This window comes from Pristiophorus japonicus, chromosome 8 (assembly GCF_044704955.1).
Source record: "Pristiophorus japonicus isolate sPriJap1 chromosome 8, sPriJap1.hap1, whole genome shotgun sequence".
Classification (NCBI taxonomy): Eukaryota; Metazoa; Chordata; class Chondrichthyes; family Pristiophoridae; genus Pristiophorus; species Pristiophorus japonicus.
In genome coordinates this window covers 28,513,624-28,539,823 of record NC_091984.1, presented here as the reverse complement: position 1 = coordinate 28,539,823, position 26,200 = coordinate 28,513,624, and the positions used below count along the sequence as shown (strand labels likewise).

Below are 26,200 nucleotides of genomic sequence, written 5' to 3'. Positions count from 1 at the left end.
TTTGTCAAAGAAAGCCGAATTGCTGGCCCAGCTCAATGAAGTGACCTGGCTACGAGCGACAGCAAAACTGGACTGTGTTCAAATTGTGTTTGTACCTCCACCAACTCAAATTAAAAGCGACTGAATGAACCCATCCGGGGATAGCACAGGCACCAATGTCTCGCCCAGTCAGCGCCATTAATGCTGCAACACGTAGAATCACACAGCCCTAAAGGAGGCCATTCGGCCCATCGTGCCTGTGCCAGCTCTTTAAAAGAGTGATTCAGTTAGTCGCACTCTCCTTTCCTCAAAGCCAACGTTGCCTCTAATTTTTGGGGGCCTGCGTGGCCCCTTTAATGGGCTACATGGGCCATTCACAATTCTGCGCATGTGCATTTTTTCTCGTTACCTCCAGAGCACGGCAACCACATAGCCTGAGGAGAACTTTGCCCAGAGCCCTGCAAATCTGTCATTTTCAGCCATATATCCAATTCCTTTTTGAAAGTTACTATTGATTATTCGAATAAACTCCCAGCACTGAATGGCTGGAGAAGACAATGGACAAGTCCCTGTTACAGCATTACTTGCTGCTGTGAAGGGTTCACTGATACTGCGTGTGCAGCCCTTCAACACAGGCCCTTATTCCAGGTCTTTCCTGCATCACTGACATGAAATAAATCTCCCTTGGAGGGATACAGTTTTCAAATAATACAGATATTAATATTCCTTCTCCTGAATATCCAATCAATATTTCATTGCTGTTCATGGGGGCTTGCTGTGCGCAAATGGCTGTTATGTTTCCTACATTACAACAGTGACTGCAGTGGAAGCAAAAGTACTTCATTGGCTGTAAAGTGCTTTGGGACATCCTGAGGTCGTGAAAGGCGCTATATAAACTCAAGTCTTTCTTATGTTGAAGCTTGTATGAAATCAGTCGATGCATTCAACAAATCTCTGCACAATCTCTCTAAAAAACCCGAAACAAATGGACAAATAGTCAGGAAAGGCTGTTAAGGTAGTTTGGTGATTTCCCGATCAATCCTGAGCTAATCTTGAATTTATGATTCCTCTGCTGAAAGGGTCAGTGGTGAAACCCTGCTTAAACCAACTCTGTAATTAATGCTATCATTTAATTGCCTTTTTTTGTTAGTTAGTTAACCATATCTAAACTAACATTGTTAAAAACTGGATGATTTCAAATGCAATAAATAAATGTAGCAGCAGGTACTTACTGGGATCTAACCGGATGGACTGTCTCGCTGGGTACCACTTCGGGTCTAAAAAAGGAAATGCAAAAATAGGATTCATCTGTTATTGCAAAGACTCTTACAGATGTAACAAGTTTGAAAATGGAGTGATTGTAGACCAAGGGGATTGGATTTCCAGCCGGGACATGATCCCTATCGGAAGCGTAGTGCGCCAGGACTCCCTCCGCCTGTACTCACTTACGCCAACTTGCCATGTTTTCCAGCGTCAGCATCATTTGCATAAGCTGATCAAAGATTGAAAAGGGCTGTCGTGGGGACTTAGTCCACTTGAAGGCGAGAGATCGCGCGCCCTGCAGTGCTTTAAGGGGACTTTTTCTGCAATGCCCATAACCCTGGGTATCCCTTTTATATGGGTAAGGCCACAACTGAGCATATTTGAGATGGCAGTGTTAGGATATAGGGCGAATTATGTTACTACTGTATTTGAATGTGTCCATCCAAAACAATAGGATCTGGTGTAACAAATACCATTATATTGCGCTTTCTGGCTTTATAGAGTCAGACAGTACAGTACAGAAGTTATGGGCTGTGGGCAGGGAAGTGGAGTTGAGGCCAAGATCAGATCAGCCATGATCTTATTGAATGACAGAGCAGGCTCGAGGGGCCAAATGGCCTGCTCCTGCTCCTATTTCTTATGTTTTTATGAAGCTATTTGGCCCAGTGTGTCTGTGCCGACTCTTTGAAAGAGCTATCCAATGAAGCCCATTCCCCCTGCTCTGTTCCAATAGTCTTGCAACATTTTCCCTTGTAAGTATTTATCCAATTCCCTTTCAGGCAGGGCATTCCAGATCCTAACAACTCGCCGTGTAAAAAAAAAATATCTCCTCATCTCCCCTATAGTTCTTAAATCTGTATCTTCTGGTTACCAACCCTCCTGCCAGGGAAACATGTTTTCCCTACGTACTCTATCAAAATCCCTCAACATTTTGAACACCTCTCTTAAATCTCCCCTTCAACTTCTCTGAGGATAACAATCCCAGCTTCTCTAGTCTTTCAACATGACCGAAGTCCCTCATCCCTGGAACCATTCTAATAAATTTCCTCTCGCACCCTCTCCAAGGCCTTGACATCCTTCCTAAAGTGAGGTGCCCAGAATTGGACACACTACTCCAGCTGAGGCCTAGCCAGTGATTTATAAAAGTTTTGCATAACTTCCTTGCTTGTCCCTATTTATAAAGCCAAGGATCCCGTGAGCCTTTTTATCAGCCTCATCGACTTGTCCTGCCACCTTCAAAGATTTGTGTACATACAGCCCCATGTCCTGTTCCTGCACCCACTTTAAAATTGTACCATTTAGTTCATATCGCCTCTCCTCATTCTTCCAACCAAAATGCATCATTTCCCACTTCTCTGCATTACATTTCATTGGCCATGTGTCTGCCCATCTCACCAGCCTTTCCAAGGCCTCCTGAAGTCTCAGACTGCCCTCCTCACTGTTCACTACATTTCCAAGTTTCGTGTCATCTGCAAACTTTGAATTAATGCCCTGTACACTCACGTTCAGGTCATCGAAGTCTATCTCAACAAGAGCAGTGCTCCTAAAACTGACTCTTGGGGGTCTTTCAAGGTTACCCAATCCTTGTTGGTCCCTAATCAGTCCCACCTGTCCTTTGACTATCCTTTTACTATTTATATGTTGAGAAAAGACGATAGTGTTCCCCTTTCTGTGACCTGCGAATCTGTTCCAACATTCTCTTTACCAATCGCATTTCCTTCTTCAATTCTCCCCTGCACTCTCTGTTCTGCTCGATTCTTTACTGTATTAGGAACCTGACATTTATTACAGCCTCCTTTATCTGCTTCACTTTAATCATCTCTTTGGTCACCCAGAGAGCTGTAGCTTGGGATGCCCTCCCTTTCCCCCTCGGGAATGTGTCTGAACCCAACCTCGCTCCTCTATGAAAGCCTCCCTTTGCTCATTTACTGTTTTACCTGTATTTGGTTTTTTATTAGATATCAGATTTCACTGAGCACGTCCTCGTAATTACCATTGTTAAATTTATCCCTGAGGGCAGCTGGTGGAGGAATAAATAAACCAGATCCAGGAATTGTCATCCATTCCAAAAGGATTTGTATCAAATGATTTACAACCTCCCAAACTAAACCAGGATTTCTCACAAGTCGGAGAACTATCAAGGACTGTATTGGGCCACGGAGGGTGTTCAAGGACAGGTTACAAAGGACTCACTGGGTATGGCGGAAATATTAAACCAGTACTTTGCATTGGTCTTCACCCTTAAAGATGATGCTCAACAAATAGAATGTAATAATATTACAACAAAACTAGTATTAACATAAATGAACATACTGTTTTAGAAGGAATTAAGAACTTGAAGGTAAATAGAAGAGCGGGCCAGATGATATCCATTAGAGGGTCCTCAGGGAGATGGGGCATGTGCTGTGCGAACCTCTAGTCTGTATTTTTAATAGCTCACTGCACTCTGGAATGGTTCCTGTAGACTGGAAGGAGGCTAATGTAGTCCCCCATCGTTAAAAAAGGTGACAAGACAGACCCAGACTATAGGGCCATCAGTTTAACATCAGTAATAGGCAAGATGCTTGAAGGAATCATTAGGGATGCAATATATGAATACTTGGCTAGAGAAAGATATATTAGGGACACCCAACATGGCTTCATAAAAGGAGGTCATGTCTTACAAATCTAATTCTAATTTTGAAAAAGTTACAAAGTTGGTGGATGAGGGAAGCCCAGTAGACATTGTCTACTTAGATTTTCAAAAAACCTTTTCATAAGGTACCGCATAAGAGACTTCTCTATATGATCGAAGCCTCTGATATTAGTGGAAATATATTGAGCTGGATACAGAACTGGCTGGCAGGACGTAGGCAAAGAGCAGTTATAGATGGATTTGGATCTGTTTGGAGACCGGTCACCATGGTGTCTTGCAGGGATCAGTGTTGGGACCGTTGCTTTTTACTATTTTTATTAATGATCTGGTTGTAGGTGTTGGCGGCACAATCTGCAAATTTGCAGATGGCACCAAGATCTGTGCGAGTGTTAGAACTGTAGAAGAGGCTTGTCTGCTTCAGGCAGATCTTAATGTGTTGGGAGATTGGGCTCAAGACTGGAAAATGATGTATAACTTCGATAAGTGCAGTGTTATGCATGTGGGCAGGGCAAATGCTCAACATTCATACACCCTCCAGGAAAAGGCATTAAAGTTGGTGAAGATAGAAAGAGATTTGGGCATTCTAGTGCATACATCTTTAATGGTACATGAGCAATGCCGTGCAGCGATAGCTAGAGCAAATAGGCTGTTGGGGTGTATCCATAGGACAATTGAGTATAAGACGAGGTGTACTGTTTTCTCCTTGTACAAGACCTTAGTCAGGCCGTACTTGGAATACTGTGTCTAGTTTTAGTCTCCTCACATGGTGGGTGATATTGAGGCTTTGGAAAGGGTGCAAAGGAGCGCCACTAGACTAATTCCAAGTCTAAAGCATCTTAGTTATCGATAGGCTAAAAGAGTTGGGACTCCATACCTTCGAGGGGGGGATCTGACTGAGCTTTATAAGATAATAAAGGGAATTGATTGTGTTCCAGCTGATAGTTTATTTCAATTAAATAGGTTAGACAGGACCAGGGGGCACAAATTTAAGTTGTTTATGGCTAGATCTAGGTTAGATGTCAGAAGGTGGTTCTTTTAGAATCATAGAAATTTACAGCACGGAAGGAGGCCATTTCGGCCCATCGTGTCCGTGCCGGCTAACAAGAGGCTATCCAGCCTAATCCCATTTTCCAGCTCTATGTCCATAATCCTGCAGATTACAGCACTTCAAGTGCATATCCAAGTACTTTTTAAATGTGGTGAGGGTTTCTGCCTCTACCACCCTTTCAGGCAATGAGTTCCAGACCCCTACAACCTTCTGGGTAAAGAAATTTCCCCTCAAATCTCCTCAAAACCTTCTACTAATTACTTTAAATTTCTGCCCCCTGGTTGTTGATCCCTCTGTTAAGGGAAATAGGCCCTTTCTATCCATTATGTCTAGGCCCCTCATAATTTTATACACCTCAATGAGGTCTCCTCTCAGCCTCCTCTGTTCCAAGGAAAACAAACCCAGCCTATCCAATCTGTCCTCATAGCTTAGATTCTCCACTCCTGGCAATAATCTCGTAAATCTCCTCCGTACCCCCTCCAGTGCAATCAAGCCCTTCCTGTGACCAGAACTGCATGCAGTACTCTAGCTGTGGCCTAATGGCCTAACTAGTGTTTTATACAGTTCAAGCATTCTACGCCTCGGCTAATAAAGGCAAGCATTTCGTATGCCTTCGTAACCACCTTATCTACCTGGCCTGCTACCTTCAGGGATCTGTGGACCTGCACTCCAAGGTCCCTTTGCTCCTCTACACTTAAGTGTCCTATCATTTAATGTGTATTGCCTTTCCTTGTTAGTCCTCCCCAAATGCATTATCTCACACTTCTCTGGATTGAATTCCATTTGCCACTGTTCTGCCCACCTGACGATTTGATTGATATCTTCCTGCAGTCTACAGCTTTCTTCTTCATTATCAACCACACAGCCGATTTTAGTATCATTTGCAAACTTCTTAATCATACCCCCTACATTCAAGTCTAGAGCATTGATATATATATACCACAAAAAGCAAGGGACCTAGTACTGAACCCTGCGGAACCCCACAAGAAACAGCCTTCCAGCCACTAAAACACCCCTCAACCACTTGATGGTGGGAGAATTAATGACTCTCGTAGCTTTTTCTATTCATATGCTGTATGGCACTTTATAATTTTATGGTTTACCAAGTGGCACAGGATAGTTCATTAAATGGCATTTTTTCAAGCTCTCTCAATGGCTCACTGCTTAAAGGCACCACCCAGTGCAACAGTAAGCCAAACAAACTAGAAGGCCCCAAGTTCAATTCTCAGCCTGCGCTGTTGGCTGACCTCAGTCAGGGCAACAATTGGGACGCTACAATTAACAGCAGCAACCCCAGTCTAGGGAGGTGAAAGAAAGAATGAAGTCAGAATACCTGTTCCTGAGTGTACACGTGCCAAAGTTGTCCAAGAACAGAATCAGTCTCGGTTGTCATGCTCCCTATACTTCCAACAGACTGCCAACAGGCCAGATATAAAGAAAAATACACTGCAGATGCTGGAGCTCAAAGAAACACACAAAACGTCAGAAATACGTAGCTCAATCAGCATTTTTTCCCAGAGAATAGCAGACTTCTGGAACAAGCTGCCATTTCGTGTGGTGGATGCAGACTCGCTGAATTCCTTCAAGCGAAAACTGGATTTGTTTCTGGCTGGGACGGAGATCACCTCTTACAGAAGGTAGGTACTGCAGGGAATTCATGGCCAGAGTGATCTCCTGGACTAGTTTTGAACACCTAGATGGGTTGGAGAGGAATTTCCCAGATTTATTTTGCCCACATTGGCCTGGGCTTTGTATGTTTTTAGCCCCTCTCCCAGGAGATCTCACGGTTTCCAGTGGGGTGGAGTGTATATGTTGTGATACACAAGGTATCGCAATTGTGTGCGACAGCCTCGATAGACCAGATGGTCTTTACCTGTCCTTCATTGTTCGTACGTTTGTAACAACCTCAACTACATGTAGTAAGGGAAAGAAATATCTGTACTTAAAAGTAATGATGTAGCAATCAACAAGACTGAGCCTTGACAGAAAGAACGACAAAGAAAATAATGCGATGGATAAACTCAAAACAGAAAATAGGCAAATGAATTCAAATACGACAAGGAAACTAACATTGGGATTTATAGAAGGTTCTCCCAAATGCTTTTACTTACACGATTTATGAAACATGGATTTGATTTCTCCAACTGTGGCATTTGGTTCCACCTAAATAAGATGCAAATAAAATACAGTCAATAGCACAGCGTACTGAAAATTCTAAGTAGGAAGGGTTCTGGCACATTGCAAATTAGGTTTCATGAGAAAGTGCCCAAGCTTGAACTCCTCCTCACTAATGACACAACCATTCATCAACGTGACATTCTGATGCTGTGGGGCTAAACAGCACCTCGAATAAATACCGCTTCGCTGCAACAAAGTCGGGAAGTTTTCAAAAGCACCTAATCTGGGCTTGATTCTTTGTTACAGTATGTTAACCAAGTCACTTAAAAAATGCCCTTCAAATCAATTAGGCAATTTATATTGTGTAAAAAGAGATGAAAGGCTCAGACAACTTTGTACTCATTGAGCACCTCCATCTACTAAAGAAAGTGTGGATCAAATGCTTGGCTAGGTAAATCACAAAGCTGCATAAAATATTTATATTTTAAGAAATTAACCGTGCAGTAATTCCCTTGGCTATAATTAGACATGAGGCATATTTTTTAAGTAATATTTAGAATCTCACCTTGTCTAGGAAGCAGAGCTGCTCCTTGTTCTTGGCATCAAGGATTTCCACCTCAAAGAAAACAAACGATTTTGCTTTTTTAGTTGTGGTTGAGGATTCTCTTGCTTGCTGGGCGATGTTAATAGTGAGTGCTTTCTTTTTTAAATTAGATGCAGTAAATACAGCTGTTAGGTCTATCGTCTGCATTGGTGCCATTGCTTTTCATTGGACACACTATTGCTAAGTGTTGCACAGAGAATTCAGCAGGCATCTACCGGCCCCGGTGTGAAGAAAGTGGCAAACACGTATGTCCTTAACAAGTGCAAAGAGGCAGCATGACAGCAGCAGGATAGAACAACCCAACTGAAGGAAACAGCCTTGTAATTCGATCGTCCAGGAAGAGTGCTCTATCAGTCACGATTACGTTGAGCAAATCCCCTTTTTTTTATTCCAGCTGTTTCACGGTCTGCAAACACATCCTTCACACTAATGTCTTGCAACTGTCACAGACAACTGAACCACCCAAAACAATTTCAGCTGGCAAACTCCTTGAACGTAAAAGCTTCAGTTGGAAACACCACATGTGGGACCGAAACATAGCATGCCATTCATTTCAAAATATCTCAATCACGGGCGAGTGTGTCTCGACTGAATATCGTATATATTTATCAACACGCTTCCTGCACATTGTGTCAACAAACTGATGCTTTATATAAGGTTTGTAAACTGCCTCTTTCCCAGGAAGCCCATGAACTGAACTGTAAAATTCCAGAGAGCTTGGGATTCAGGATGAGTTTACATCTGGTAAAATGAAACGGGAGTTTCATATTTGAAGGAAAAATCTTTATTATTTCTTTAATATTTAAAAGTGACCATGAAAGAAAAATATCGATTCCTCATGTTTGCTTGCCTTTGTCATTTTTGGAAGCCATATTCTGAAGCGGGCCTGGGGTGACTCTGTGAATGTGAAACATGGGTATCAGGAATGTACCCACATCAGATGTGAGAACCAGATCGAGTGCCAATCCTGTTCCTGACACAATCCACCGACACACACTCATTCTTCCAGATCTTACGGGACATTCAGTACTCAACAACAACAACAACTTGTATTTATGGAGCGCCTTTAATGTAGTAAAACGTCCCAAGGCGCGTCACAGGAGCGTGATCAGGCAAAATCTGACACTGAGCCACAAAAAGAGATATTCGGACAGATGGCCAAAAGGTTGGTCCAAGTGATAGGTTTTAAGGAGCATCTTAAAGGAAGAGAAAGAGGTGGAGAGGTTTAGGGAGAGAATTCCAGAGCTTAGGGCCCAGGCAACAGAATGCAGATACTGAAAACTAAGATACTAAGGATAAGGGGTAAGCCATTTAGGACCGAGATGAGGAGAAACTTCTTCACCCAGAGAATGGTGAACCTGTGGAATTCTCTACCACAGAAAGTTGTTGAGGTCAATTCACTAAATATATTCAAAAAGGAGTTAGATGAAGTCCTTACTACTAGGGGGATCAAGGGGTATGGCGAGAAAGCAGGAATGGGGTACTGAAGTTCAGCCATGAACTCATTGAATGGCGGTGCAGGCTAGAAGGGCCGAATGGCCTACTCCTGCACCTATTTTCTATGTTTCTAAAACATCTCATCTCATGATGAAATTTGCTGGATCTTCAAATCTTTTTGAAAAGATATATTTGTAGGAAAATTAAAGTCTTTTGAACATTTGGGGTTAATTTTTGACTTTGGGCGATCACGATTCAGTCGCCCATTGTGCATCTCTTCCCCAATTTTCATTTCTCTCGACTTTGTTGGAAATGAAAATTGGGAGAGGTGTACGACGGGCGACCGAATCGAAATCGCCCAAAGTCAAAAACTACCCCATTGAATTCAAAGTTACGGCAGAATCCCCCGAGAAGATGTCAGTACAGCGTTTGCACAAACCATGTCGGAGTCAACAATACAATAGATGGTACAAGGAAATGCCTTTCTAGCTCAGCTCTCCCTGTTTGTGATGTGTTTTCTATCTGTCCTCGGGGTGTGGGCTGTCTACCAGCAATTATTGTCACAGCGCAGTGGCCTTCTAGACCACTTTAGAGGGCATTAAGGTTCAACCAGGTAGTGTGGACTAGTATCTCCTGTAGGCCAGGCTGGGTAAGGGTGGCAGGTTCCAATTCTTGAAAGACATCAATGTAACAGTTGGGTTTTTATAACCATCATTGTTAGATTATTCTGGTGCTCACCCACAAATGACCAGGTTTGAATTGGGATTGGAAGTCACAAACCTCTGGGTTGCTAGTCCACAGGCATAACCGCAACACTGGCGGGCCTCATACCCTCTTAGCAAATGCCAAGAATAATTGTACCAGTCCAGAACCCAGCCAGAATTGAAACTCTGCTGCTGTATAAATGTGAGATAACTCCACTATAGGGGAGCAAAGTAAATGCTCTGATCCAAATATGATTTGTACCACAAAGCCATGAATGTAATGGTATTACAGTACGAATACAATCAATGCAATATCATTACAGTATTACATTACCAGAAATATAGCATGAGACTACTACACAGCCACAACGGTGGTACTAGTACTATAGCTGTCAATACAATGACATTACAGTACTGCAGTCATGAATGCAATACTATTACAGTAGTACATAGCCACAGATGTAACAATTGCATTACAGTATTAAACAGTCACAAGTATGATAGAATTTCCAAAGCCCGCATCCCCTACCACCTAGCAGGACAAGGGCAGCAGGCGCAAATGGAACATCACTATCTCCAATAACCCCGACAAGTCACACGCCATCCTGACTTGGAAATGACTGGGTCAAAATCCTGGAACTCCCTCCCTAACAGCACTGTGGGAATACCTTCACCACTCGGACTGCAGCAGTTCAAAAAGGCGGCTCACCACCACCTTCTCAAGGGCAATTAGAGATGGGCAATAAATGCTGGCCTTGCGAGCGATGCCCACATCCCATGAACGAATAAAATAAATTACAATTCTAGACAGCCGTAAACACAATACAGTAGTACAGAGCAACAAGTATGATAGCATTGGTTTTAGATAGCCAGAAATACAATAGCATATAATACAGCCACAAATGCAACAGTATTGCAAGCCCACAAATACAATTGCATCACAGTGTTAGAGGCACACTGAATGCTCCAAGAGAAGGCTAAAGACTCACTAATGACAAAGGACAGGCATGGTTTGAATTTCAGGGCCCTGTTTTGTGGAGTGCAGAGGACTGCTTGGCTAACTGTGACATTGGAGGTACAGAGCGTGCCAATTTATGATACATCTGGTACCTGGAGCAAGGCGGAGGAGAGACGAACTGCACCCCATGGATACGATTGTATAAGTGTTACACCGCCTCAAATACAACCGTTCTTGTAGCCTCTGTTGTTATTTGGTTTGAAGTTTGTGTTATTGTGTTGCTTGGGTTCTTTTTGGAATTGCATAAAGTTCAAGCCAGGCCTTCAAAGTTGTCCTGAAAATAGGTGGCTGTATTTGAGGGAATAACTTACTAAGTTGTGTTTGATTTAAAATATAACGGAATTGAGTACTGTGCAGTACAGTAATCATCATAGGTGGTCCCTCGAACGAGGATGACTTGCTGCCACAAGAATTCACAGATGTTTCAATGAAGGACCCGATGTTCCAGTCCTGAACTCCAGGTGGAAGATGACTGTGCGTGAATTTTTTTAACGTGTGGTGACCGTTGCACATCAGCCACCACACGGACTCGACAGAGCTAGACCTTTATCCAGTAGCAAGGATTAACCAGGACGACTGGAGACCTGCTCTGCTGCATGGACCTAGTGCGCACACATATCACAGTGTGGGCTGGTCCGTGCTGCTCCTGGGCCCTCGGCTCTTCTGGGCCCCGTACCCTCATTCGCTGCACCTTCACCCACAATGTTCCAGGGCCCAGCGCTCCAGCTCTATTTATAGCCCTGACCTGCAGTGGTGTTCTCACACAGGTCGGGGCGGCCCACGATGTTCCAGGGCCCAGCGCTCCAGCTCTATTTATAGCCCCGACCTGCGGTGGTGTTCTCACACAGGTCGGGGCAGCCCACATGGTGCAGTAATACCAGTGTATTAAAGGCTGGGTAGTACTGTAATAGGTATTAAAACAGCCAGGTTCAAGCAAGAGCTCATTAATAATTCATCTTTTCCCTGGTGAACGAGGAGGTTTCTGCCAGTATCCTGATGGACTTCATATCTACCATGGTTGTTGCTAGTAGCAACCATCCTCATGCATGTCAACAATAACTTGCATTTATATAGCACCTTTTACGACCACTGGACGTCCCAAAGCGCTTTACAGGCAATGAAGTATTTTTGAAGTGTGGTCGCTAGTGTAATGTAGGAAACGCGGCAGCCAATCTGCACACACGAAGGTCCCACTAACAACATTGTGATAATGACCAGATAATCTGTTTTAGTGATGTTGATTGAGGGATAACTCCATGCTCTTCTTCAAAATAGTGCCACAGGATCTTTTACATCCACCTGAGAGGTTTAATGTCTCATCTGAAAGACGGCACCTCCGACCGTGCAGCACTCCTTCAGTACTGCACTGGAGTGTCAGCCTAGATTTTTGTGCTCCTGTACAAGTGACTCTTGGTTAACTGTAACGTTTGAGGTACAGAGCTTGCCAAATTTATGATACATCTGGTACCAGGCATCTGGAGCAAGGCGGAGGAGAGACGAACTGCATTCCATGGATTCGATTGTATTAGTGTTACACTGCCTCAAATACAACCGTTCTTGCAGCCTCCGTTGTTATTTGGATTGAACCCACTCGACCTTCTGACTCAGAACTGAGAATGTTACCCACTGAGTCACAGCTGACACTAAATTGTTCCAAGGAGCTTCATCATCATCACAGGCAGTTCCTCAAAATCGAGGAAGATTTGCTTCCACTCTAAAAGTGAGTTCTCAGGTGGCTGCACAGTCCAATGCGGGAATTACAGTCTCTGTCACAGGTGGGACAGACAGTGGTTGAAGGAAAGGGTGGGTGGGGAATCTGGTTTGCCGCATGCTCCTTCTGCTGCCTGCGCTTGATTTCTGCATGCTCTCAGCGACGAGACTCGAGGTGCTCAGCACCCACCCGGATGTACTTCCTCCATTTAGGGCGGTCTTGGGCCAGGGACTCCCAGGTGCCGGTGGGCTTGTTGCACTTTATCAAGAAGGCTTTGAGTGTGTCCTTGAAATGTTTCCTCTGCCCACCTGGGGATCGCTTGTCGTGTAAGAGTTCCGAATACAGCGCTTGCTTTGGGAGGCTTGTGTCAGACATGCGGACAATGTGGCCTGCCCAACGGAGCTGGTCGAGTGTGGTCTGTGCTTCAATGCTGGGGATGTTGGCCAGAGTGAGAACACTGATGTTGGTGCGTCTGTCCTCCCAGGGGATTTTTAAGGAGCTTGCGGAGACATCGTTGGTGGTATTTCTCCAGCGATTTGAGGTGTCTACTGTATATGGTCCATGTCTCTGAGTCATACAGGGGGGCGGATATCACTACTTCCCTGTAGACCATGAGCTTGGTGCCAGATTTGAGGTCCTGGTCTTCAAACACTCTCTTCCAGACTTCAACGCCAGAGTCAGTAAGGACACAGACCTCTGGGGAGGCGTGATCGGCAGAGAGGGGGTAAGGAAAACCAACTCCAGCGGTACCCTATTCCTGACAAAATGCTTAGAACATGACCTTGTCATCACCAACACCTTGTCCCATCAAAGGGACATGTACAAGGCATCATGGCAACACCCTCGCTCCAAGCACTGGCATCTGCTCGACTGCGTCATCATCTGAGCGAGGGACCGCAAGGCGCTTCACGGGAACGTTATCAAACAAATTCTGTCAAACCCGAAGTTCAGAAAGAGCTGATGTGAGTAACAGATATCAAGGTTTGATTTGTGAAAGTATTCTGCCCCTGTACTATTTTGCTCTAAGCTAATATTAACTTCGGGATGTGGTGTAGGGTGTTGGAGGGGCCACTCATGGACTGGTGTTTGGAGGTTAGCGAAGACAGAGACACGGGGTTACAAAGCCACAAGAGTTCTTCAGTATACAGGGACATCCGAGGGTTATTAAACGGTCAGTGTGAATCAGGACTCAATGCTTGCTTCTCTTTTAATTGTTGTTCTGATGAAGGGTGCACTTCAGAACCTGTCTTTTCTCTTTAGAGATGTGGACTGTCCTGCATTTCCAGCATTTACTCTTTTTATGTCAAATTCCAGCTTTCTTTGTACAGTTTTAAGGACTGGCAGTGTGGAAGTGGTTTAGTTTTGCTCCTCTCCTTGTCCTGACTATTATTTGTTTGTCTCTGTCAGAGTGCTCACCATCATTGTTACCCTTTCCTTTCTTGTTTGTGTCTGTGTTTTTGCCAAGATTGGCTTTCACAGCCATATATCTTTTCCCTGCACCTGCTTCCAGCGCTGACTCATTCCAAATGGATTCCAGCTAAAGTTTCACCCTTTATCTTCCTGAGACAGTCATGATGATCGGTACCTTTGTGATATTGAATACTCCTCTGGCTACCGCTTTCAGTATTTCATGTAATCCACCCTCTGCACCACACTTCACCACACGCACACTCACGGCCTCTTTCCAACATCAGATTGAATCCACACTATAACTGTCCTGGTTCCACATCATTGTTCATCACATCTGATACTTCAAAAAAAAGTCAAAGTGTCAAGATCCGGAAACTCTAGCAACCCTTGGCTGGCAGACAATCCCCATTGTCTCTTCCTCTTTAGTCTGAATTTATGTCTCCTCACTTCACTCTTTACTGGATTTCCCCCTCTGACCTCACGTTTTCTGACTCTGAACAATCTTTCCTTAGTACAGGCCTTAGCTTCAACTCCCAGCAGCTACTCCATCCTCGACGTCCTCCAATCACTTTGTTCCCCAACCACTCCAGAGACTCCAGAGCACAAACATTGAGGCTGACACTTCAGGGTAGTGCTGAGGTGACACCTTTCGCACGAGACATTAAACCGAGGCCCTGTCTCCTCTCTCGGATGGACGTAAAAGATCCCATGGCACTATTTCAAAGAAGAGCAGGACTAAAAAACAGATTATCTGATCATTTTCACATTGCTGTTTGTGGGAGCTTGCTGTGCGCAAATTGGTTACCACATTTCCTACATTACAACGGTGATTACTCTTCAAAAGTTCTTTATTGGCTGTGAAGCGCTTTGGGATATCCTGAGGTCGTGAAAGGCGCTATATAAATGCAAATCTTTCTTTCTTTTCACAAAGGTGCCCATAGCAACACCTTTTGCCTGGAGGAAATGAGTAGAGACCAAAAGAGTAGGAACAAGTTCTGAACAAATTCAACCAGACACGGTTTCTATCGTCTCAATCTATCCCCAAGATACACAAACGGGACTGTCCCGGCACAACGATTGATCAACCTGCTCCTGTCCCTCTGAACCAAGTTCCTCTTGTCTTGACTCTACCCTCCCCCGCCCCCGCCCTCTCTCCATTTTCTACCCCATATCCGTGACTCCTGTTGCCTCTTTAACAACTGAAGCTTTCCTGCCCCTGTTGCCTCCTTTTCACCGGAGATCCCCTGTCCGTCTGCACCACCACCCCTCACCAGATGACTTTTGGACCTGCAGATTCTTCCTTGCACGGCCCGACCAATCCCCATCCACCATCACCCTCTCCTGCCTGGCTGAACTTCTTCAGCACTTGTTCTCACCCTCTAATTGAACTCCCCTCACTTCCTCCAGATATGAAGTTGTTGTTATGGGAACCTGCAGGCATTTCAGCTGTGCCTGTCTTTTTGCAGTAATTGTGGGACACTCTTTGTTACAATCCTACTCTTTACATCGACGACTCTGTTTTGGCTACTTCCTGCTCTTGCTCTAATCTTCAAAATTTTAATACAGGTGCAGCGTCCCGAATCCGGAACCATCGGGAGCAAGGCCACTCTGGATTCCACATTTTTCCAGACTCTTTCGATCGTCTTTCTGACGTCACGAATCTGGAAATACCCGAGCCCAGTTTCGGGTATTTCCGGATTTCGGAACGTCAGAAAGTGGGGGGTGGGGGGGGGAAGGGTGATGCTCACCGAGGAGGTGTTCGGGCGGGCCGTCACGGAGGAGCTGTTCGGGCGGGCCCTGTCACGAAGGAGCTGTTCGGGCGGGCCCCGTCACAGAGGAGCTGTTCAGGCGGGCCCCGTCACGGAGGAGCTGTTCGGGCGGGCCCCGTTACGGAGGAGCTGTTCGGGCGGGCCCCGTCACAGAGGAGGTGTTCAGGCGGGCCCCGTCACGGAGGAGCTGTTCGGGCGGGCCCCGTCACGGAGGAGCTGTTCGGGCGGGCCCCGTCACAGAGGAGGTGTTCAGGCGGGCCCCGTCACGGAGGAGCTGTTCGGGCGGGCCCCGTCACAGAGGAGCTGTTCAGGCGGGCCCCGTCACAGAGGAGCTGTTCAGGCGGGCCCCGTCACGGAGGAGCTGTTCGGGCGGGCCCTGTCACAGAGGAGCTGTTCAGGCGGGCCCCGTCACGGAGGAGCTGTTCGGGCGGGCCCCATCACGGAGGAGCTGTTCGGGCGGGCCCCGTCACGGAGGAGATGTTCGGGCGGGCCCTGTCACGAAGGAGATGTTCGGGCGGGCCCTGTCACGAAGGAGCTGTTCGGGGGGCCCTGTCACGGAGGGGATGTTCGGGCAGGCCCCGTCACGGAGGAGATGTTCGGATGGGGCCCCGTCACGGAGGAGATGTTCGGATGGGGCCCCGTCACGGAGGAGATGTTCGGATGGGGCCCCATCATGCAGGAGATGTTCGGATGGGGCCCCATCACGGAGGAGCGTTTCGGGTGGGGTCCCGTCACGGAGGAGGTATTCAGGCGGGCCGGCAAAGAGGCCCCGAGGTCGGACAGCGGCACGGTTGGCGGGTCCGGATTCCGGAACATTTTACGGATTCTGGATGACCCTTCCACCAATCGGTCTGGAGTCCGGATTCCAGAACTCCAGTTTTTGGACACCGCACTTGTAATGATGCTTCCAATGTTCACTGATCCCTCACCTTTATTTGGTCCATCTCATTGTGAATACTCTGCCTGTTCGACTTCACAGCACGGACCCTGCACTCCTCCAACTCTCAGGTGCTCCCGTCCCATCCCGTCCCGCTCCACCGCCAATGACAGTGCCTTTAATCACTTAATTTCCACACTCTGGAACTCCCGTAGGTCTCTACACCGTGCTATCTCTCTCTCACCTTCAAACCCCTGGAACCTTACCATTCTGCATCCTCAGTCACCTCCTCCAACAACGGGCTCAATTTTCCCCCAGTGATTTGTGCTTTTTTTTGGCGTAAGTTAAAAAAATTAAAGTTTCCCCAACAAATGTGCGCCAGCATAATTCAGTTAGTTATGACTTTCTTAGGTTTTATTTTGCGTATACTCTTGTCTGCACCAATTTTTTCTCAATTATGTAAGTTTGCCCCCCAAAAATGTCTCCTTGGTCAGTGCATGTGACCGAAAAACCTTCTGGTGAGTTAAGAAAAACCAGCGCGCATTGAAAAATCAGCACATAAAGACGCCATTGTTTGTCAGCAAAGTTTTGGAGGGAGCGAAGAACACTTAAATATACATAATAAAGATTACATGTTTTTTTTACCTTAAAATGCAATAAATGGAAGTTTGATGGAATTCTGTAAGTTTTCACTTTTTAAAAACTGACACGCCACCACCGAACGTCTGCAAACAGAGCGTAAGGGTAGGAGCGTCGGCCTGCAGAACCTGATACTCGCTTAGACACAGCGGCTCGAGGCTGGGCTTCAAAAGAAGCCCGAGGGTGGGTGGGGGGCTGCGGAAGGTGAACAGAAGGCATCAGAAGCCTGCACTACCCATCAAATCAAGCCCGGGTGGAAGGAGGGCTGAGGAAGGCCTCCTGTCCATCACCTTACAGGTGTGCGTACCTGCACCTGAGTGTTGCAGACTGTGTCAGAAGGCTGCATTTCCACAAAGAAGTTGTAACTGAGATCTGTGAGTTGGTCAAAGCAGACCTACAAGCTGGAAGCGTTGGGAAGGCATCAGAAGCCTCCATTACCCATCAAATCAAGTCCGGGTGGGTGGGGGACTGTGGAAGGCATACGGAAGGCATCAGAAGCCTGCGCTCCACATCAAATGTAGCCCGGGGGATTGGGGGGTGGGGGTGGGGGGGGTGTTCCCGATCACTGCTTCTGCTCAGACCTGGGTGTGGTCCATACAGACCTGTGGGGAGTGAGAACAAAGAACCTTGTCCTGCCTGCCTGCCGTTTTGAGCTTCTTGCAAAGGTAAAATGTAATCATGGGGGCAATACTGACAATGCCATACCTTGTGCAAGCATGATGCTGCGGCGGAGGAGACAATTAATTCGACGTCATCGCGTGAGGAGCCTCAGAGCCCGTAGGGTGCTGGCCAGGAGGCCTTACCCATGTTGGGTATAGCGAGACAGGCGTTCGTACCTGCACCTGAGTGATGCAGACTGTGTTAGTAGGCTGCGTTTCCGCAAAGAAGTTGTAACCGAGATCTGAGTTAGTAAAAGCAAACCTGTAACCTAGAAGTGTCAGGAGGACTGCTTTGTCAGTTGAAGTGAAGGTTACAGTTACACTTTCATTCTATGCATCTGGATCATTCCAGGCCACAACTGGGGTTCTGTGTGCCATTTCTCAACATGCAACACATATCTGCATTCGGCAGGTGACTGCTGCACTATATGCCCGGAGGAATGACTACATAAAGTTCCCCATGACCATCCAGGCAATGCGTGAAGGGGCTGTGGGCTTCTCCAGGAATGCTGGCTTCTCCAAGGTTCAGCGCTGCATTAATTGTACCCACATCGCTCTGCGAGCACCGTTGGAGGATTCTGAGATGTACAGGAACAGAAAAGGCTTCCACTCCATTGATGTCCAGCTCATGTGTGATGACATGTCAGTTGATGCAAGATACCCTGGGAGCACCCATGATGCATGCATCCTACGCAAGAGCGTTATATCTGCCATGTTTCAGCAGCAGCCAGAAGGGCAGACACTGGGAGACAAAGGGTACGGCCTCGCCACCTGGCTCATGACGCCCCTGCACGTAACTCGGACGGAAGCTGACCGGGAATACAACATGTCGCACACTGCGATGCGCAGCATAATAGAGAGGACCACTGGCATCTTGAAACAGCATTTCCGATGCTTGGACCCATTCCAGAGGCTACTTACAATACTCCCCGGAGATTGTCGGTCAGTTCACTGTTGTGTGCTGCATGCTGCATAATTTAGCCATCATGAGGCAGTAGTGGAAGACCCACCTGAGGTGAGAGTGGCTGATGATAATGATGAGGAAGATGATGACGAGGAGGAGCAGGAGGAGGACAAGGAAGCCATGCAACTGAACGCGGAGCACGACGGCGGAGGAGGGCGGGCCGTCGTGCCCCTTTAACGATTGCTCGAGCCTTGCGCCAGCAGCTCATCCGTGAACACTTTGCTGCCTGCTTTGCTGACTATTCAAAATGGACCATGTTTACTGTTTGGATCTGTTCCGTAATGTTGTGTTGTGTTAATGGAACAAATAATGTAAATGATTCAATTATAATTTAAAATATATTTTATTCAAAAGTTTAATAAACATTTGTTTATACTTAAATTAACTTTAATAAAAATATTTTTGTATCAAACTTTAAAGTTTTCACTTAAGATCACTTAAAAACTTTAAGATCACTTACTAACTTTTAAACTTGTAAATTAACATAACTTACAAAATACTTTTAACAGTAACAGCAACAACAACAGCAGCAAAGAAAGGCTGCACCCATCTCTCCTCCATCGTATTCTAACATCGCCCGCTGCGCTTGGTCTTGGTGACTCCATCCCTTCCCACAGGCGCAGCGTTTCTCGGGTTGGTACCAAGCTTATTCTTTTGAACATCTCGGCTAATGCGCACTTCTTGATGAGGGGGGGGGGGGGGGCGGGGGCAGGCGGTAATGTGGAAGGCCTGGCTTGGACCTCTTCAGCGGCTGGTCTGGGGATTGGAGTGGGAGTGGCAGTTGATTCTGTCAATGGGCGCAGGGTCTGGGCGTGTTCCCTTATTGCAGCAGCTAACTCCGACATTCCCTCCCTCATGTGCCCCGACAGTGTCTCAACTATCTCCAACATTCCATCCCTCATGTGCACCGACATTGTTTCTGCTGCCTGCGACATTCCACCCCTCATGTTCCCGGCCAGTGTTCCCGTTTCTCGTGAGAGTGCTGTTACTTCTCCCAACAGTCCTGATACCTCATCACCCACCCCACTGATGGTGTCCAGGAGTGATCGGGTAAGGTCAGTGCTCTCCACACTCATTGCCATCATCTGAACCACATCTGTTAGGTCCTGCACCTCAGGAGAGCGCTGTCAAACTCTCCTTCCCCTCCTCACCCTGGGTGTGGCTCGCTGCATCCCACTGGAACCCGCAGCCTTGGATGTTGCAAAACCATGGAATGTCCCACCAACACGCAAACCACTACTCAGGGAAGGGGCTGGCATCTCAATGGGTGGCCCCTGCACCTTTTCCAAAGTGAGTATAAGAGTGGGGGCTTCAGGCTTCATCCATCTCCATCCCCTCCCCCTCCCCCTCACCCCCATGCTCTTGGTCCGGAGGGTGGGATTGGAAGATGTTCTCCTCTTCAGGCTCGTCCTCATCTGAATCTTCTTCTGCGTCGTCAGGGTTGGCCTTAAGTTCTGCAAAATATAACAGAACAGACAAATGGTTAGCAGCAGAGGAGGGGGCAGGGTGGGTGGCATGAGCAGGCTCACACAGCGCAGGCAGCAGGCTGATTTGAAGGACCACGATGAATGATTGCATCAACCGAAGTGTAGCTAAGGGAGACATCCCCATGAACCGAAGTATGGCCAGCCCATGCAGTACTTAACATTTAGCAAAGCCAGACTGGAAGTTGCAGGACTTACCCTCTCCCTCGAGTCTGGGCCCAGCTGGTGCAGTGGTGGTTGCTTTTCTCCAGGCAGGACCCATCAAAGCAGCGACCTTCTCTTCCAAGGGGGTCAGTGGATGCAGATTTGCTGGGCCTCCTCCTGTTTGAATTCTTTCTCGTTTGTTGTGTGATACTTTCCTCTGCAAAGATGAAAATATAACATTTTAGAGAGGGTGTCTTTCTGCTGGGTGGGACATATACGGATGGTCACATTTACAATTGCAATTCCAGTGAATAAATGAATATATTACTTACACTAACTACTTGACTAAGGTCCTGCCACTTCTTTCTGCACTGGCCTCCAGACCTCGGGTTGGTCACCATTGCACAGTAATCTTCTGCAAGTTGGTTCCAGCGTTTCTTCATTTCTTTGGGTGGAACTTTTATGTGACCTCTACTTGTGTCCAGCTCCTGCCATCTGCCCTCAATCACAGTAACTAGTGCCTCCACTTCATGCTGTGAGAAATTCTTGATCCTGGCGCCACGTTGCATCTTGTATTGCAGCTCCGATTTTTCCAATGATAATTAAAGTTCTCACACAACACTCAAAGTTCTCACACACACAACTGGCTCTTTAAAAATGGCCGATTGCAGACCGGGAGCTGTACTGCGCATGCGCGTCCATAGGAGTCACGTCAAAAATGTCCGCTTTTTTTCGTGCATGCGCAGGAGAGGCGGCATCGTTTTTTCGGCACAGACATTAGGTTCCACCCTCCGAGGCTATAGGACAGGCTGCGCAGCACCAATTTCAAAAAATAGAGCGGGGAAACTTGGCACATTTATTTTTGGAGCAGTTGTGGCCTAGAAAAACGAGCGTAACTCTGGCAATACGCCAAAGCACGGCTTTGGGGTAAAATGAGCCCATTGATCCCACTGCCTTCTCCTCCCCCTCCCTAAGGCACCTTGCAATATTTTGATGCATGAAAGATGCTTCATCAATGGAAGTTGTTGTAAGCTGTTTGTAAAAAAATATGTCCAGTAAAGCTGAAGAAGGGAAGTTGAAATGATAGAGGGGTAGGTACTTGGTGAATGTATGTTTGTATGTTTGTTTGTATGAATGTCTGTAAAGCCAATGAATGTAATCACTGCCTATGATTATTCAGTTTAATAGCAGTATTCTACAACTAAGAAGTTACAAAAACAGACCATAGTAAGATTAGTCTGCTGCTGAAATGCGATGCAGCTTGGAAGAGGGACCGAGACGCCCTCTGGTGGCACCACTGATTGCTGCAGTAAGTGTAAAGCAATGAGTGAAATGTGTGTTAAAACAGACCCTCTACATCACAACAACAAAAGCAACAAACTGCGGGTGCTGGAACTCTGAAATAAAATTAAAAACTGCTGGAAAACACTCAGCAGGTCAGGCAACATCTGTGGAGAGAGAAACAGAGTTAACATAGAAACATAGAAAATAGGTGCAGGAGTAGGCTATTCGGCCCTTCGAGCCTGCACCACCTTTCAACAAGATCATGGCTGATCATGCAACTTCAGTACCCTTTCCTGCTTTCTCTCCATACCCCTTGATCCCTTTAGCCGTAAGGGTCACAGCTAACTCCCTTTTGAATATATCTAACAAACTGGCCTCAACAACTTTCTGTGGTAGAGAATTCCACAGGTTCACAATACTCTGGGTGAAGAAGTTTCTCCTCATCTCAGTCCTAAATGGCTTACCCCTTATTCCCCAACATCGGGAACATTCTTCCTGTATCTAACCTGTCCAATCCCATCAGAATTTTATATGTTTCTATGAAATCCCCTCTCATTCTTCTAAATTCCAGTGAATATAAGCCTAGTCGATCCAATCTTTCTTCATATGTTAGTCCTGCCATCCCGGGAATCAGTCTGGTGAACCTTCGCTGCACTCCCTCAATAGCAAGAATATCCTTCCTCAGATTAGGAGATCAAAACTGCACACAATACTCAAGGTGTGATCTTAGATTGGTGATCTTTCGTCAGAAATGTACCAGCCTGGGTGGGGTCACATCTTGCAGTGCCACAAACACAGGATTGAACTAAAAGCATCATCATCAACAACTCTCGAAGCTCTGCTCTCAGCGAGTGCTTGTTGTTGTTAAAACTGAGCTCTGCTGAATCAGCGGGGATACGAGCCGGTTAATCCAGACCTAATCCCAGCTGACAGTGAGGCAAGATAGGGCAGTGTGAATACAGCTTTAGTGTATAGATTCATCGTGCCTGTGCCGGCTCTCAAAGTACCCTAATTAGTCTCCTGCACTTTCCCCATAGCCCTGAAATGTTTTCCTTTTAAAGTACATATCAAATTTTGAAAGTTAGTATTGAATCAGCTTCGAACACCCTTTCAAGCAATGCATTCCAGATCATAACAACTCGCTGCATTAAAAGAAATGTTGCCTCATTCCCCCCCTGGCTTTTTCCCCAATTATCTTAAATCTGTGTCCTCTGATTAACAACTCTCCTGTCAATGGAAACAATTTCTCCCTATCTACTTTATCAAAACTGTTATGTTAATAAAGATTCTGACTGGATACTGTGAACTAAAAGTAAAGTGTAACCGTAGTCTTTTATTGCAGGTCTCCAGAGTGCCTCTCCAGCCTGTGAGGCTTCCTTAAGTACCTGTGCTCCCAAGGGATTGTGGGATCCCTTGGGACTCCAGGGGATGAGCCCTCTGGTGGCAGTACAAGGTATATACAAGTTTACATATATAACAACACTCCCCCCCCCCACACCCCCAAAGTCAACAGTGTAACTATTTACAAGGTGAGACGATCAGGGACCCTTCTTTCCCTGGTTGATCGTCTCGGTACAGATGCTGGTATTGGTGAATCATCTGTTGGGCCCTCGCTGGGCTGCTGTGCAGCTGGCCTTGCTGGGCTGCCTGGTGTGGTGAGTCCTGCTGGGCTGCTGCAGATGATGGGTTCTGCTTCGTGGCCAACCGTGGTGTCAGTTGCCACTGGTGTGTATGTTGAGGGGTCAAAGAAGGTCGGGTCCGAAGTGGGTTGCTCAGGATAGTCTGAGTTTGATTTGGTCCATTTCAAAATTTGACCTGAAACACCCTGCTCACTTCTTTGGCCACAATAGTGCCGGGAAGCCACTTGAGACATTGTCCATAATTCAATACAAATACAGGATCATTGATTTCAATCTCGCGTGACACATTTGCGCTATGATATGTACTTTGTTGAAGCTGCCTGCTCTCTACCTGTTCATGTAGATCAGGGTGAACCAGCGAGAGCCTTGTTTTAAGTGCCCTTTTCATGAGCAGTTCAGCAGGTGGAATCCCAGTGAGTGAGTGGGATCTCGTGCGGTAACTAAGCAGGACTCAGGAGAGGCGAGTCTGCAGTGAGCCTTCAGTTACCCTCTAAAGCCTTGCTTGATAGTTTGCATTGTTCTCTCTGCCTGACCATTGGATACTGGTTTGAATGGGGCAGATGTGACATGTTTGATCCCATTGCGGGTCATGAATTCTTTGAACTCAGCACTGGTGAAACATGGCCCGTTGTCGCTCACAAGGTCATCGAGTAGTCTGTGAGTGGCAAACATGGCCCGCAGACTTTCAGTGGTGGCAGCGGACGTGCTTGCTGACATTATCTCACATTCAATCCATTTGGAGTACGCATCTACAACCACAAGGAACATTTTACCCAAGTTCGGGCTTGCATAGTCAACATGGACCCTAGACCACAGTGTGGAGGGCCAAGACCATAAACTTAGTGGCGCCTCCCTGGGTACATTACTTAACTGCGAGCATGTGTTACATCTGTGCACACAGGACTCTAAGTCCGCATCGATACCGGGCCACCACACGTGGGATCTGGCTATCGCTTTCATCATTACAATGCCTGGGTGGGTACTCTTGTCTCTGCCCTTCTTGAGGACCACTAATCGATTTCCCCACAGAAGGCAGTCTGCCTGTATAGACATTTTATCTTTGTGCCACTTGAACGGCTTTATCTCTTCCTGCATTTCTACTGGGACACTGGACCAGCTCCCGTGAAGCACACAGTTTTTAACTAGGGACAGTAAAGGGTCCTGGCTCATCCAGGTTCTAATCTGTTGGGTTGTGACAGATAATTGCTCACTCTCAAATGCTTCCATAACCATGACTAAATCTGCGGGCTGCGCCATTTCCATCCCAGTTTTCTGTGCCTGGCCTGTGGTGGATGGCGTAGTTGTATGCGGACAGCGTGTGTGCCCATCTCTGGATGCGGGCCGATGTATTAGTATTTATCCTTTACTCTCGGAAAACAGGGATATCAGTGGCTTATGGTCAATTCAAATTTTAGCCCAAACAGGTATTGATGCATTTTCTTCACCCCATAGACACATGCTAACGCTTCTTTTTCAATCATGCTGTAGGCTCTCTCAGCCTTAGAAAGACTCCTGGATGCCTAAGCAACCAGTTGCAATTTCCCAAAATCATTAGCTTGTTGCAATACACACCCGACACCATACGACGACGCATCACATGCTAGTACCAAATGCTTACATGAATCATATAACACAAACAATTTGTTTGAGCATAACAGTTTTCTAGCTTTTACAAAGGCATTTTCTTGGCTTTTGCCACATACCCATTCATCTCCTTTACGCAGTAAGGCGTGCAGTGTGCTGAGACCCGGTAAGAAGTTACCAAAATAGTTCAGGAGTCCTAGAAATTACCGCAGCTCCGTCACGTTCTGTGGCCTCGGTGCGTTCTCGATTACCTCCGTCTTCGAATCGGTGGGCCTGATGCCGTCCGCCACGATTCTTCTCCCCAGGAACTCCACTTCAGGCACCAGGAAAACGCACTTCGAGCGTTTTAACCTCAGCCCCACGTGGTTGAGTCGACTAAGAACCTCCTCCAAGTTCTGCAGATGCTCGACTTTGTCCCAACTGTAACCAAGATGTCGTCCTGGAAGACCACCATGCATGGGACCGACTTCATTAAGCTTTCCATGTTTCTCTGGAATATCGCCGCGCTGATCGAATTCCTAACGGGCATCTGTTATAAATGAAGAGACCTTTGTGCGTGTTGATGCAGGTGAGGCCCTTCGATGATTCCTCCTGCTCCTGCGTCATGTAGGCCGAGGTCAAGACCAGCTTCGTGAAGGTCTTTTTTTCTCCCGCCAGTGTTGCAAAGAGGTCGTCGGCCTTTGGTAGTGGGTATTGGTCCTGCAGGGAGAAACGATTAATAGTTACTTTGTAATCACCACAGATTCTGACTGTGCCATCTCTCTTGAGAACAGGAACGATCAGACTGGCCCACTCGTTGAATTCGATTGGCGAAATGATGCCCTCTCGTTGCAGCCGGTCTAGCTCGATCACCACCCTCTCTCTCATCATGTACGGTACGCCTTGCGATGGATGGGTCGTGCCCCCGGAATTAGGTGGATCTGCACTTTTGCTCCTTGGAGCTTCCCGATGCCTGGTTCGAACAGCGAAGGGAACTTGTTTAAGACCTGGGCACATGAAGTGTCGTCAGCGGGCGAGAGCGCTCGGACGTTGTCCCAGTTCCAGCATATCTTTTCCAGCCAGCTCCTGCCGAGCAGCGTGGGACCATCGCCCGGTACCACCCAGAGTGGTAGCTTGTGCACTGCTCCATCATAGGAGATGTTTACAGTAGCACTGCCGATTACTGGAATCAGTTCCTTTGTGTAAGTTCTCAGTTTTGTGCGAATTGGAGTCAAGACTGGCCTTGAGGC

The 26,200-nt window shown here is 46.7% G+C and overlaps 1 protein-coding gene across 3 annotated transcripts in view; it reads right to left on the bottom strand.

The window, feature by feature from the left end:
• LOC139268455 (very-long-chain enoyl-CoA reductase-like) overlaps positions 1–26,200 on the bottom strand; it is a 95,661-nt gene that overhangs the window by 26,498 nt on the left and 42,963 nt on the right. For all 3 annotated transcript variants that reach the window (XM_070886626.1, XM_070886627.1, XM_070886625.1), the window contains 3 exons: positions 7,609–7,659; positions 7,037–7,088; positions 1,212–1,256 (listed from right to left, as the gene is read on the bottom strand). In XM_070886626.1, coding sequence (XP_070742727.1) covers positions 1,212–1,256; positions 7,037–7,052 — 61 coding nt within the window. In that variant the 5' untranslated portion in view covers positions 7,053–7,088; positions 7,609–7,659. The remainder of the gene's footprint in view (positions 1–1,211; positions 1,257–7,036; positions 7,089–7,608; positions 7,660–26,200) is intronic.